Source organism: Pelodiscus sinensis, chromosome 6 (assembly GCF_049634645.1).
Source record: "Pelodiscus sinensis isolate JC-2024 chromosome 6, ASM4963464v1, whole genome shotgun sequence".
NCBI lineage: Eukaryota > Metazoa > Chordata > Testudines > Trionychidae > Pelodiscus > Pelodiscus sinensis.
The window spans coordinates 66982565-66997417 of NC_134716.1; the positions used below are offsets into that span (position 1 = coordinate 66982565).

General features: G+C 41.4%; 1 protein-coding gene across 15 annotated transcripts in view; it reads right to left on the reverse strand.

Moving 5' to 3' along the window:
• Nucleotides 1-14853, reverse strand: part of PPIP5K2 (diphosphoinositol pentakisphosphate kinase 2) — an 87182-nt gene that overhangs the window by 28303 nt on the left and 44026 nt on the right. For all 15 annotated transcript variants that reach the window (XM_075932058.1, XM_075932056.1, XM_025181268.2 and 12 more), the window contains exons 19-24: nt 12953-13176; nt 11835-11962; nt 11374-11488; nt 3775-3882; nt 3575-3691; nt 2502-2675 (exon numbers count right to left, since the gene is read on the reverse strand). In XM_075932058.1, coding sequence (XP_075788173.1) covers nt 2502-2675; nt 3575-3691; nt 3775-3882; nt 11374-11488; nt 11835-11962; nt 12953-13176 — 866 coding nt within the window. The remainder of the gene's footprint in view (nt 1-2501; nt 2676-3574; nt 3692-3774; nt 3883-11373; nt 11489-11834; nt 11963-12952; nt 13177-14853) is intronic.

Genomic DNA, 14853 nt, shown 5'->3' on the forward strand with positions numbered 1-14853 from the left:
AAATCATTCATATTATTCTATGCACACTGATGTAATCAAGTTACTTGGAATTCTTACTACTGTGGTACTCTATCTAAATAAGAAACCTATTCCTGAGTCAAATATTCAGGGAAGGAGCAAACATTTCTTTGAGGTTTTAAGCAACTGCGAATAACATAGTAAATTATGTATCTTATGTTTTAGTTTCAGGTCAGGTCTACAGTATAAATTTACATTGGTACAACCATATCACTCAAGTGTGTGAAAAATCTTCACCTTTGAGCAATGCATGTATACAACAGCACTATGTCGACTGGAGGGCTTGCTTTAATAACACTGCTATTCCCTTTTGCAGTGGTGATTTAACCACACTGTCAGGAGTAGTTCATCTCTTATGATCATAACATCTTCACTAGTACAATGGTGCAACTATACTGGTGCAGCTATGCCACTGTGGTATTTTTAGAAGAAATCTACCCTCAGTGTCAGAGATACTTATGTGCACCAACAGAGTCTTTACTGTTTAACCAAATTAATGGCATTCAGTGACACATCACTGACTTGGCCCACTATTGCAATATTAGCGCAGCGTCTTTTATAATAGATGCTCAAAATCTTGGTGTTATGGGTCTACACAAGGATCTCAAGGAATCTTAGATCACTTATCTGAAGACTCTGGAAAAAAAATTCCCTACCCCTATAAGCAGGGTCGCAACGTAAGGCACGCATGCCAAAAGTGGCACGCGAGCCAATTTTGAGTGGCACGCAGCCCAGCCTGAGTGACTGGTGCATGATGGGTGGCTGCCCCATGTGCCACAGTTTGAGCCAAGTCAGAGTGAAGCTGTCCCTGATGGGGCAGCCTCACCATGGCCCTGGTTCCTGCTCTGTAGCAGCCATGTGGTCCAACCGGCAGGCTTCGGGGGCTAAGGCTGCTCCGTGGGCGGTCAGCCCACATGAAGGAGCAGGGCTGCTCCAGAAGCTGGGGCTGCTAGGCTTCCTGAGGAAGAGGGACACCCCTGAGCTGGCTGCCTGGGGCTGGCTGGAGCTGGGTTGAGGTGTGATGGCCATGGGAAGGAGGGAACTCACTCTGGGGTGCTGTTTTTCTGCTTTGGAGGAAGGTGCAAAGCTGCATTCCACCACCTTTGCCTGGGAATCCTGCCCCCTACTTCTTCAGCATGCTGCTGTCTGCCCTGTTGCGCAGCCCCAGCCCTGCAACCTTGGTGCTCCCCACTCCATTTGCCTTCGTTTCTGCTTCACAGTGCCCCAGGCAAGTGGGCGAAAGACGGGGCTGAACTCGTGCCCAGACGCCCACACTGCCAACCACCGCTGGGCCCCCATTAGAGGGCAAGTGCTGCCCGGGCTGCGGCTCCAGAGCTGGGCAGTGGCGGCTAAGGGGAGAGGAAAAAGTGTGGGATGGGTCCTCTACCCCAAAGCCACGTTAGATCCTGGGCACCTGGGTCCTTACCAGGAAGGTGAGGGCACCATGAACCGGACCCCTACGGGACCCTGCCCCCCAGCAGAGTTGTACACTCTTGGGGTCACCCACCCACCCCTGCCTTGCCCATTTCCCTGACCTCCCCCTGAGCCACCCTGACCCCAGCCTGTGGTGGTTATCCATAAGATTGGAGCCAGTGCAGGCTTCCTGCAGGGTGGGGAAGTCCAGAGGTGCCACACCGCATCCAATTGCTCCTCCCTTCCCCACAAGAAAAGCCAGAGTGGAGCCAAAGCAGGGCGCATGGTGGAGGGCTATCCAGCATTGTGCCCCCATAAGATTGGAGCCAGAGCCAGCTTCCTGGGCGTCTGTGGGGAGCAGAGAGGAACCCCTGAGACGCCATACCGCATCCAACTTCCAGGGAAGTGCACATACTGCTCTTCTCCTTCCCACAGGAAATGCTGGAGCAGAGCCTAAGTGGGGCGCATGGTGGAGAGAGCAGCACGGCCCACGTAGGAGGGTTAAATCTTGGCATACCACTTCGGAAAAGCTGCTGACCCCTGCCTCAAAGCATGCTACCAATTTGCTCCTTTCCCTTCAATCACTGTGCCAGTGGAATCAGTTACTCCCTTTGAAAGTTAATTGTAGATGGCGACATTTTCTTACGGTCACCTCTCTTCTCCCTCCTCCCCACTCCTCTCAATCCCCACAAATGAAAAAGCTCAATGTTTGTTTTGTTTCCATTAGCGCAGTCTTGTGAGAATGAATACGCAAGCAATGTATGTTAGTCAGCTTGGAAAAGGAGTTGAGACTAAAAAGAAGTGTGTATTCATTTTCATAGCATAAGAGTTATATAATAAGATTTGAAATACTAAGGAAAAGAAGAATTTATATGGTCAAATAATCATCTGCTGTTTCTGAAACTCCTTTCAGACAACCATTGTCATGGAGAATTTCACATGGAATAAAAGCATCACTTTGAGAGAAATGACACCATTCTGTTTTTGTGTAATCAAAAACAGAATAGTCTGCTTTTTTGTTAGAAGTAAATAAAAAATACATTTCAGTAGACATGCACCAAAACACTTACTTCAACAGAACCAATCTTCCTGGATCTCGGAAGGGGAGACTTTCTGTGTATGTGAATTGGGTCTGACACTACTGGCTTGACCATCACTACTGATCGATCCGTTTCATCCCTTTTAGAAGCATGTGACTCCTCATCACTATCATTTTTATGCGAAATTTTCTTTGAGCCTTCATTCTACAAGTAAAGTTAAGTTAGCTCTATATAAGTTAGCTACCCACTCTGTAATATTTGGACACAGATATCCATTAAGTAAATCAAGAATGCAAAATGCTTAAATTATTCTAGGTATAATAGTGTTAATTATATCCATGAAGTTTAGTGACATATAAAGGTTCTTAAACCATAAAAATACTGTTTTTATACACCCAGAACAAGAATTTGCTACTTTAACTATTTTCTACCACACATGCCAATGTTGCCATAATTAATATTGCCATAATTAACATGTTCACACCATGTCTTTTTACACTTTTCACTGAATATGCAAAGGGTAAAATCATAGAGTCATTGAAGTTAGTGACAGAATTCCCACTGGCCCTATTTAAGTCAATGGCAAAATTGCATCCAGAATCTTAAAATTTGTAACATCAAATGATTTAACTATATAGCTGTACACAGATACAAAATAAAAAAAATATCAATCATCTCTCTAGCCAATATTCCCCAAAATTCCAATTAATCTAATTTTTGAATTGTCATCTTGTGCATTTTTCAGAACACTAGAGAAACAGGACTATCTGATTAAGCCTCTTCTCTTCCATATGAATATTACACAAGGTGAGTCCAACAAATTAGGTAGTCATAAAAGGTTGCAATTATGAAGGAAGTAAAAGAACAAATGAGGGGAGTATACTTTTTTTTTCAAGTAACATATCTCTTTGAAATTAGATGGTCAGAACTGTGATATATAATTATCTGTAATATCTAGTTTATTTTATATGCATACAGTACAATTATTTCAAAACAGAGACTGATTTTTTTAGTTCTCAAATAATTAACACAAAAATTATTGAAACATATTTATGAACCGAGAATCCTAAAACTTTTGTTCTAAAGTATATCAGAAGTATTACCTCTCGGGATGCAGGCCTATATCCAAAACCAGCTGGTAAGTTTTTATCCTCTTCACAGCCTTTAGCTCCTGGACTGAAGTGGAGCTCCACGTGAAAACGTTCCTCTGAAGAAAGTTCCTAAAGACAGTAAATATCTACTCTTTAAAACAGGGTTTGAACAAATCATATTTGTGTATATTTTTACAATTTTGCTTGCTTACCTTGTTTGGATCTTCATAGAGCATGATAACAATCTGGGTCATGTAATTGAGTTCACTGACAATATTGAGATAATCCATAGCTCGTTTCCACTGTTCATCTTTTGATTCCTTAAAGAAATGGAAACATTTTGAAATATATTTTAAATAAAAAGAACTTTTTAAAATAAAATTGAAGTGATTAAAGAGAAAAGGCGATCTTATGACTATTTAAGTCATTTTAAAAAAAATAAAATTTTACATTCATGTAGCATCTCTAAATTAATGAAAATTAAACTTTCTAGAGCAATAAACCAAAGTCTAGTCCTTGAAGTCCAGGCCACATTTAGAATCTTGCAACTGCTATTTTATGGCTGTGGAAATGACTAGAGAATTTCCCATGAGCCAGAGAAATGTACCCTTCCACAAGAATGCCATTAACTGTAAAAATAGTCAATTAAACTCATTTAGGCTGTGTCTACACAGCACTGTAACTCAAAATAAGATTTGTAAATAGCAGATCTTATTTTGATGCTACTTAGAAATAGCTTATTTCATCATTTGGCGGTGTCTACACAGCGCCAAATTTTTAAATAAAGCGCTATTCCAAAACGTCCCTTACTCCTCACAGAATTAGGTTTACAGGGACATAGAAATAGCAAACACTAAATAACGGGCTTGCTGTGAACACATGGGATAGCTATTTCGGGATACTCCGGTATCCTGAAATAGCGTTGCAGCGTAGACGTAATCTCACTGTGCCCATGATAAACGTCTAATAAGTAGTACAAACTCCACTAGAAACTAAGATCCCTTCTGCTCTGCACCACTGGGCAAAGCTGAAGAATCATGCTGATCTGTGCATCCTTATTGTACAAAGGCTCAAGCACAGCCAATAGAAGGAGGGGTTACTTACCTGGCACAGGAATTTGTGGATGCTCCTTTTCAGGTGTGCCTGCACCTTTAACCAAAGATTTCTTACAGCAGTACCCATTTGGCCGAAGCATGTATCCCACACATCCTCATGACCCACACTGAGGCGATGTGAGGCTGTGCAGCCAAACCATACTCAGTCCTTGTTCACCTGAAAATTCCCTAAGAGTAACTAACTCTGGAGAAAAGGGGAAGGATGGCACCCTTTCTTTCTTCAAGCAGTGCCCTTTTGGGTGCTCCACTTCAAGTGACTCCTAAGCAGTAATCCCTTAAAGAGGGAGAAGGTTTGAAGCAGAGTCCAATACAGAAGAGAACTGCACTGGATCTTCTTGCAGGTACCAGGGCATAATGATTAGAAAGGGTATGAACGGAAGACCAAGTTTTTGCTCTACAGAGATAGGGTATGTCTACACTACCACCCTAGTTCGAACTAGGGTGGTTAATGTAGTCAACCGGAGTTGCAAATGAAGCCCGGAATTTGAATTTCCCGGGCTTCATTTGCATGTTGCCGGGCGCCGCCATTTTTAAATGTCCGCTAGTTCGGACTCCACACCCGCGGCTACACGCGGCACGAACTAGGTAGTTCGGATTAGGCTTCCTATTCCGAACTACCGTTACTCCTTGTGGAACGAGGTGTACAGATAGTTCGGAATAGGAAGCCTAATCCGAACTACCTAGTTTGTGCCGAGTGTAGCTGCGGGCATGGAGTCCGTACTAGTGGACATTTAAAAATGGCAGCGCCCGGCAACATGCAAATGAAGCCCGGGAAATTCAAATCCCGGGCTTCATTTGCAACTCCTGTTGACTACATTAACCACCCTAGTTCGAACTAGGGTGGTAGTGTAGACATACCAATACAGAGTAAGGAAGTAGATAATGCTCTTGTAGAACGTGTTATCACTACCTGTTGTATCAAATCTTAAGACAATTGGAGATTCACAGACAACCGGTTTCAAAATTACCAACCCTTCATTTCTGTCTACAATGGTTACAAGTAGTCTAGAAGATTTTCTAAATGGTTTGGTCCTGTCTAGGTCGAAGTCTAATGCATTTCTAACATTCAGAGTATGGAATATAGCTTCTTTACTAGTCCAATTAGGTTTTGGGAAAAAACCAGAAGATTAAAGCTCTGGTGACTGGGGAGTTCAAGAACAGTTAAGGTAAAAATCTTAGATAGGACCATAACAGGAATTCCCTTTGGAAAATATTATAAAACAATTTTCTCCTACCCTTCAGACAAAAATGATCACGAAAAGGCTTCAAAGATAAATAAAAATCTAGCTAGTAGTTCAAACAGATGCTTCATAAAGCCATTGAGTACAGGTTCTGTCCCAGCTAGAAATAGGATCTCAAATTTGCAGGGAGATATTTGACAAACCTTACAGGAATCTTGCTACAGTTGGGTGAATAAAGAGAGAATCCCTCAACCCCCAGGCCACAGCAGCATGTGAAAGACTTTTATGCTGTTAAATGAATATTAAGAGAATGTATAGAAAGACACAACAGGTAACTCAGTATTCTAGGAAGAGGAGAGCAAGTTGGCAAAATCTTGACAGTTACACCAAAGATGATATTGTTTCAATTTCTGGAGGCAAGTATTTCTTGAGATATTTTCTACTATTAAAAAAAAAAATCTGTGAGACACACTTTCTCTTTATTCCCAAGAACCATTGAGGAACCACACTTAGCACCAAACTGAAGTGAAGTTTGATCTGTATCTTGAATCAAGAAGTAAATGACTGATTGAAAGCTTCCCTGAACAGTGAAAGGCAAGTCTGATGCAATAAGGTTACCAAACTTTTCTTGGCCACATTGGTGTAACTAGTATGACACTGGCCCAGTTTTGTTTGATGTTGTTGAGAAGCTTCATAACAGGTGATATATATTTAAAAAAAAAGTCCTTTCATCCATGAATTGAGAAACGGGTCTGCTAGGGACAGAGGATTGAAACATTCCGCCCCACCGGCCCCCTGAGCAATGAGTGATGTATTTTGTTGGCAGCTGCAGCAAACAGAACCACCTACAAGAACCAGCAAGCTGGGAGTATCATGTGAAGGACTCCCCAGATCAGTTCCTATTCATAATTTAGAAAAAGGCCTTCTGAGACAGCTTCTTACTACCTAAGTATTCAAAACACCATGATAGACTGAGGTATTATGTGGCTGGTTATGCACCAATTCTAGAGTTTTATTGCTGTGGCACGGAGTGCTGGTGAATGTTCTCCTCTCCTACAGCTAATATAATACACTCATGTCATGTTGTCTGTCATTACCTTTATTGACTTGAGATCAGAGGTAGAAAGCATAGACAAGCATTTTGGACTGCTCCCAATTCCAAAAGGTTTAGGTGGAAAAGTTGTTCTTGTGGCAATTATTTGCCCTGTATCTTATGAGAACGCATATGTACTCCCCAACCCAAAAGCAAAGTGTCTGATGTTATCATCATGGTAGTAGGAATCTGAATTAATAGAACACCTATGCAGGTCTTGTTCAGGTCCTTCCAGCTCATCCATGTAGACCGTGGAGCCTTAGGAATGATGCAATACACAGAAATACGTGGATATGTATCCCAGCAGTTGAAGGCAATCTCTTACTGAGGGCTGCCCTGAATCTGGAGATAATGTTTGCTAGTGCGAGAAATTTGCTGGTTGCTAGATGTGCTATGCTGTCAATGAATCCAGGGAAGCACCTGGAAAACCTAGAATGTAGGAGTAGGAGGTCTAAACAGACTTTCTGACATTCATTTGAAGGTATAGGTTTTAAACTTGGAAATGGCAGAGATGCTTAATGACTTCTTTGTTTCGGGCTTTACCGAGAAGTCTGATGAAGGAATGCCTAACATAGTGAATGCTAGTAGAAAGGGGGTAGGTTTAAAAGATAAAATAAAAAAAGAACAAGTTAAAAATAACTTAGAAAAGTTAGATATCTGCAAGTCACCAGGACCTGATGAAATGCATCCTAGAATACTCAAGGAGCTGAGAGTGGAGATATCTGAGCCTTTGGCTATCATCTTTGGAAAATCATGGAAGACAGGAGAGATTCCAGAAGACTGGAAAGGGGCAAATATAGTGCCCATCTATAAAAAGGGAAAGAACAACAACCCAGGAAACTACAAACCAGTCAGTTTAACTTCTGTGCCAGGGAAGATAATGGAGCAAGTAATTAAGGAAATCATCTGCAAACACCTGGAAGATAATAAGGTGATAGGGTACAGCCAGCATGGATTTGTAAAGAACAAATTATGTCAGATCAATCTGATAGCTTTCTTTGATAGGATAATGAGTCTTGTGGATAAGGGAGAAGCGGTGGATGTGGTATACCTAGACTTTAGTAAAGCATTTGATTTGGTCTCGCATGATATTCTTATCAATAGACTAGGCAAATACAACTTAGATGCGGCTACTATAAGGTGGGTGCATAAGTGGCTGGATAACTGTTCTCAAAGAGTAATTATTAACAGTTCACAATCCTGCTGGAAAGGCATAACAAGTGGAGTTCCACAGGGGTCTGTTTTGGGACCGGTTCTGTTCAATATCTTCATCAATGATTTAGATAGTGGCAAAGAGATTACGCTTATTAGGTTTGCAGATGATACCAAGCTGGGAGGGGTTACAACTGCTTTGGAGGATAGGGTTACCATTCAAAATGATCTAGACAAATTGGAGAAATGGTCTGAGGTAAATAGGATGAAGTTTAATAAGGACAAATGCAAAGTGTTCCATTTAGGAAGGAACAATCAGTTTCACACATACAGAATGGGAAGCGACTGTCTAGGAAGGAGTACGGCAGAAAGGAATCTAGGGGTTATAGTGGACCACAAGTAGAATATGAGTCAACAGTTGCAAAAAAAGCAAACATAATTCTAGGATGCATTAACAGGTGTGTCGTGAGCAAGACATGAGAAGTCATTCTTCTGCTCTACTCTGCGCTGATTAGGCCTCAGTTGGAGTACTGTGTCCAGTTCTGGGCACCACATTTCTAGAAAGATGTGGAGAAATTGGATAAGGTCCAGAGAAGAGCAACAAGAATTATTAAAGGTCTAGTGAACATGACCTATGAATGAAGACTGAAAGAACTGCGCTTGTTTAGCTTGGAAAAGAGAAGATTGAGAGGGGACATGATAATAGTTTTCAGGTATCTAAAAGGGTGTCACAAGGAGGGGGGAGAAAACTTGTTCTTTTTGGCCTCTCAGGATAGAACAGGAAGCAATGGGCTTAAACTGCAGCAAGGGAGGTTTAGGTTGGACATTAGGAAAAAGTTCCTAACTGACAGGGCGGTTAAACACTGGAATAAATTGCCCAGGGAGGTTGTGGAATCTCCATCTCTGGAGATATTTAAGAGTAGGTTAGATAAATGTCTATCAGAGATGGTCTATCTAGACAGTGCTGGGCCTTGCCATTAGGGCAGGGGATTGGACTTGATGACCTCCTGAGGTCCCTTCCAGTCTTACTATTCTATGATTCTCTGATAAAAAACAGACAACATGTGATCTTTACTAACTTCCAGCACATCCCAATAGGATCTGTCTTATCAACCAATTGTTTAGACATGTGAAAAGGTATTTCTAAATATTAAACCAGAATGGGAGTAGCAACCAGGGTAACTGCCCATGGCCCCATGCCAAAAGGGTCTCATGAAGCTAAGCTGCTTGGGCTTCAGCCCCACCAGAGCAAGGCTCTGGCTTTGCCTTTATGGCCTGGTCTCCAGCAAGTCTAGTGATGATCCTGCTTAATAGACCCCTGAAACTTGCTTGCATTAAGAACCACTGCTCTAAGGGAATCTGAAGCACATTAGGAACTAGCGTCATCAGGTCTTGTAAGGGTCTTGCCATTTATTGAGCCACCCTCATATTTGGCCAGCATGGGGAAAAGAAAAGAGACCAAATCCCATACTCTGCGTTGCCCCTCCAAGTGGTTCAGGGATGGGACTGACCATTTTCCTAATTAGTCCTTTTCCTATGGTGTGTCCCATTGTCCAGTTCAACTCTCTCGTGGCAAATAGGGAGTTAGGAAATGGTGGGGGGAGAGGGAGGGAGCCAGGCTCATCCTCTAATTCCAGCTTCCAGCCCAGGGACCTTGTGATAGCAGCCATCTATTATGTCCTCAGTATCAGCTGCATGGCTACTATGATTCTCTGGGCCACTTTCCCACCATAGGCTCTTCTTGCTGGTACCTGATGATATTTGTACTTTAAAGACGTTCCACAGCATCTTCTTACCCTAGGTCCTTGCACGCAATGAGCTAATGGAAGGGGCATCTTTTTAACCGATATCAGCTGTTTCTTAGTTGGCTGAAAGTGTCCCAGTTAGCCTGTCTTAATTGGTTCTGGAAAGTTCCTGATTGAATTCAGGTGTCTTAATTGGCCTGTCTACTCTAATTGATTCTGGCAAGTTTCTGACTGTTCTGAATTAGTCCTTTTAGCTTATTTTGGAAAGAGAGACCTATTTAATCTGGGGCTAATATACTCGCCTTTTACCACTCTCCTGTAGCTATCTGGCCTGACTCTGTCACATGAGGTGGAGGAGAATGGGTCCTTCGCTGTTCCTTCCAGTGGCATGAAGACCTCATCATGAACTTCTGGTGATAGAATATTCACAGATCCCAGGAAGGCCATCTGTATGTCTTCCAAGAAGGTGACATTTGAGGTCTATCTTCTGCAAAGATGAGGTGGAGCATGGTTCCCCATACAATACCAGGAGTAGTGACCAAATGGGTCTTGACGCTGACAAATGTCTATCACCCATTTATAGGGAAGACTGTCTCTGAAGAGACTATAAAGTCCATAGGGTATTTGACTTCCTGTGTTACTGATAGCAAAGACTGGCCTAAGAGAGAGCCTGCGGAGTATAGTTTCTGTACCAATATAATTGGCAGTGAGAGGCTGGCCTGGCACTGTGATGATCTCAGTTCCCTAGTACCCATGAGGTTTGCCAGTCTTTGGTACAATAGGTGTGGTTCACTGTCCCATGTACTGGAAGAACTGAGACCACTTACAAAAGAATGAGTTTGCTCTACAGGCTTAGCTGAGAACTAGCTGGTTGGCTTTATAGTTCAAGCTGTAGAAGTTCATGCACTAACCTCCAGAGGTCCCACATTTGGTTCCTACTGTTGGTGTTGCATTAATATACCCACAGGTTCAGCAGCTCACTTAGCTTAAAAGCCAGCTCCTCACATGCACCAGCTCCTGGGGAGCTGCCTCACCCCAACACATAACTGCTGAAAGTTTTAAATGTTTATCAGAGTAAATGCATTTTAACATCTCTAGTTTCAATCTACTTACAAGAAAGCACAAAATTCTTAAAAAGTATTTTGCATTACAGCCTGATCTCAGATCTGAATATATGTATATGGATAATGTTTGGTCTTTTCTGAGCACAAGGAATTTAGAGCTCAAATGTTAGCAAATATACTAATGTTTACTAACTTCCATCAAGAAACAAAGTAATTACTTTCCATCTTGTTTTCTGCTAACAAAAAACAATCTTTATGGCATAGATTGGCAATATGTCTTGGGTGCCTAACATTAACCATATTGGAAATCAATATATTTAATAAAATAGGCTACCTGGAAAATCATAACCTAAGAGCGTGAGACACTTAATTCCCATGTCATGTTAGTGGAATTTGATACAAAGGTTCTTCAGAAAATAGTAGCCACAGTCTTAGCTCTAACATGAAAATGCTCAACTTACATCACATAAGGCACCAAAACGAAGAGTAGATAATAAGGAGTGGACATGACTCTCACTTGTGAAATATAACCGAGTGCGAACATGACGTTCAGGAGACATAACACCTCTGGAGTAGCTAAAAACAAAAATATAGGAGAAAACAAAACTAAGGTCAAGTCTACACTGCAATCCTGTGGAGTACTGGGGTCAGTGAGGGTGCCATCAGCAGACAATTTAGCAGGTCCTTTACAAGACTGATAAATCGAACCCCAGAAAAATCAATCAATCTCCAGGTAAGTACAAGCAAAGCCTTAAGACAATCTTTAAGACATTAAAACACACCCATATTAGAATAATGTTACTATAAATAATTTTAAGTAAGCAAAGCTTTACTGATGGTTTGAGGGATTATCTATCTCAGTTGTAGAAACATTTAAGTATTGATGAGAATTTGCAGAACATGTATTATATTCAGAACTTACAGAGGGTGAAGCTTGTTTACAGTGTCGTCATCCTGAGTCCTCTGAAGATCAGAACGAATTTTTCTAACTAGAGGAGTACAATAACCTTTGGCAATCTCTAGTTTCTCAGCCTTGGAAATACCATATTCCTGGACAGAAAAAAATTAACTTTTTGAAACCAAGCTATACAGAACACTGAAGTGAATTTTGAATTCAATTCTCAAACGAAAAAGTAGCTAGCTATCTGCCATCCTTGTGGCTGAAAACCAATGGATTTTAAGTTTCTGAATGTGGACAAAGAAAGTCCACTGGAAATGTATGAATGGAAAGCATGTTTCCCTGGGCAGCAACAGCAAAGTACCAAGCTCTATCATACTAGGATGAATCAGATTTTTGAAACACTGTTCTTGTGTGTCCTAACTGAAATGAGGAGACATTTTACTTTTTCATTTGACCACCAACAGTTGCAAGCAAGGGTGCCAGACGAGGGAGGTCCAAGCTGTACTATTTTGTTCAGCAATGTGAATGACTAACAACATTTTATTTTGTTGTCCGATTAGTCTCTCTCGTCAGAAATAACAGAATGAAATTGGTATCTGTATTTAATGGATAGCATAACATTTAAAACAAAACTAAAATGCATTTTAGAAAGAAAAAGCTTCATTTTGATCTAAATTCTTTACCATTTTGCCTAATTTCACTTAACTAAATCTAACTGTGCCCCTTACAAACAGCCTGAGAAGGAGTCTTGTAAGCAAAAGGGCTGACAAAAAATATCCAACTTCAGATATGAACATCTTCGATTACTTCAGTTATACTGCCCTCCGTAATTTATGAAGAATAGTCATTATGGAGGTCTTAGTTTCAGCACATTGAGCTAATGGAAACTAAGATCCGGTCACATTAATGTAAGCTTCTACAAACTCACTCTAAACATTAACAGATTTGATGGTCTATGAACTAATTTATTTTGTAGCCAGTCATGGTGTACTCTACCATTGACATTCAATCTCTTCAGTAAACCGAAGGTCATGTTGGAACCTCTAGTGACTGCAAAATACAGAACTTTCCAGAAACAGGAGACGGCAAACATCTTCCCCATATTTTTATTCTATGACATATTAACATGAAGTGCTTACCTGAGGGATTACAATGTCAGCTAATGCCTTCGATAGTCTGTATAATTCCATTGTGTTTTCTAATTTTAAGGAGCCATTATGTTGGACATCGTATTTTATACAGTCATATATATCAGGGATTTTGCTGATGTCATATCTTCCATTCTTTGTTTTAAAGTCTTTTTCCAGCTTGGCCCACCTGCGCAGCATTAACTCTAGTGTTTCACTATGGTAGAGTTGAATATCTAAATAGATACAAGATTTTATTCTTATTTAATATTAATCAGACAATCAGTTTAAGTTATAGTCTTACAAAGTATTTTACAGATAAAACAACATTAGTTCACTCCACAGAACAAATGCATTAAGGCAAAGTTGCCAGAACTGTGAATACTACTACAAAGATACTTAAAATCATTATCTGAAGAGCTCAGAGATAACAATGACATGTTTGGGTACCTTTTGAACTCTCAGTTTTCACTGCTACTAACATGGAACTGCTACTATCATGTCTGCTGTAACCCCAAATCCTTCTTCAAATTGCATTACTAGGTCTTCAAATAGAACTAAATCATAGATATTCAAACCATATTACTTATATATAGTGTAGTTTTATGAACTATTTGGGGTCTTCTTAAAAAAATTAGATTAAAATATATTTTTCTGAGGATATGTGACTGGTTTCCCAGCTACTCCTGCACACACCCTAAGTGCTAAAGCCAGTAACACTGGGATCCAGGAGACTGGCAAGAGCACCAGAGATGTTGCCTCAAATTACCAACAAGAGACTTGGATGGGGAAAAGGAGCAGTAAATGGTAGAACATCCATTTATCCTTTGGCGTAGAGACAATTTGGTTCGGCCAATATACATGGCAGAATGGACATAAATCAGACATCAGGAATGGTAACACATAAACCTGTAGGGGAACATTTCACCCTCTCTGGACATTCAGTAATGGATTTAAAAGTAGCCATCCTTCTACAAAAGAATTTCAAAAACCAATTACAAAGGGAGACAGCTGAATTGGAATTCATCTGTAATTTCAATACTATCTAAAGCTATAAGATGCAGGAGTTCCTAAAGTAGCATTAGCAAAAATCTGTGAAATAATGAAATTAATGAGGAAAGGGCACCTCCCTTCTGCACATCCTTTCAGGGGTAGGAAATCTTTTTTCTGTCAGGGGGTCAGTGGCCCACGGGGAGGAAGGTGGGAGGAGAGAAAAAAAATCAGTTGTGGGCAATATACCTCAAGAAGGGATATGGAGTGTTGGGGCTTCCATTAGGCTCCAGGGCGAGGCCAGAACCAGAGGGGTTCAGGATGCAGGAAGAGGCTTCAGACTGGGGCAGAGAGGTGGGCTGCAAGTTAGGAGTTTAGGAGGGGATCAAGGCTAACGCCCAGGGGTTTGGAGTGTAGAAGTGGGGGGTTGGGTTGCAGGAAGAGGTCCAGCATGCAGGCCCTAGCCAGGTGGCATTTACTTCAGGAGGCTACTGACTGGTGGTACAGTGGAGCTAAGGCAGGCCCCCTGCTTGTCCTGACTCTGCACTGCTCCCAGATGAGGCCAGAATGTCTGGCCCCAAGCAGAGTGCCAAAGCAACTCTGTATATTGTGCATTGCCCAGGCCTGCATGCACTGCTCCTTAAGGTCCCACTGGCTGTCTCCCCCAGCCAATGGGAGCCACAAAGCTGGCACTGGAAGCCGGGGTAATGTACAGAGCTTCTCTGATTGCTGTTACACAAAGTGGTAGCAAGACAGGCTCAGGACTTCTGGCCTATGGTGCGGAAACTTGCTGTGGGCAGCTGGATGAAATGAAGCAGCAGGCTGGATACAGTCTACAAGCAGCAGATTAGGTTCCCCACCCGTGTATTTAATTAGGGGTCTCAAACAGAAATCAAATAAAACAATTAAAAATATTTCAGTTA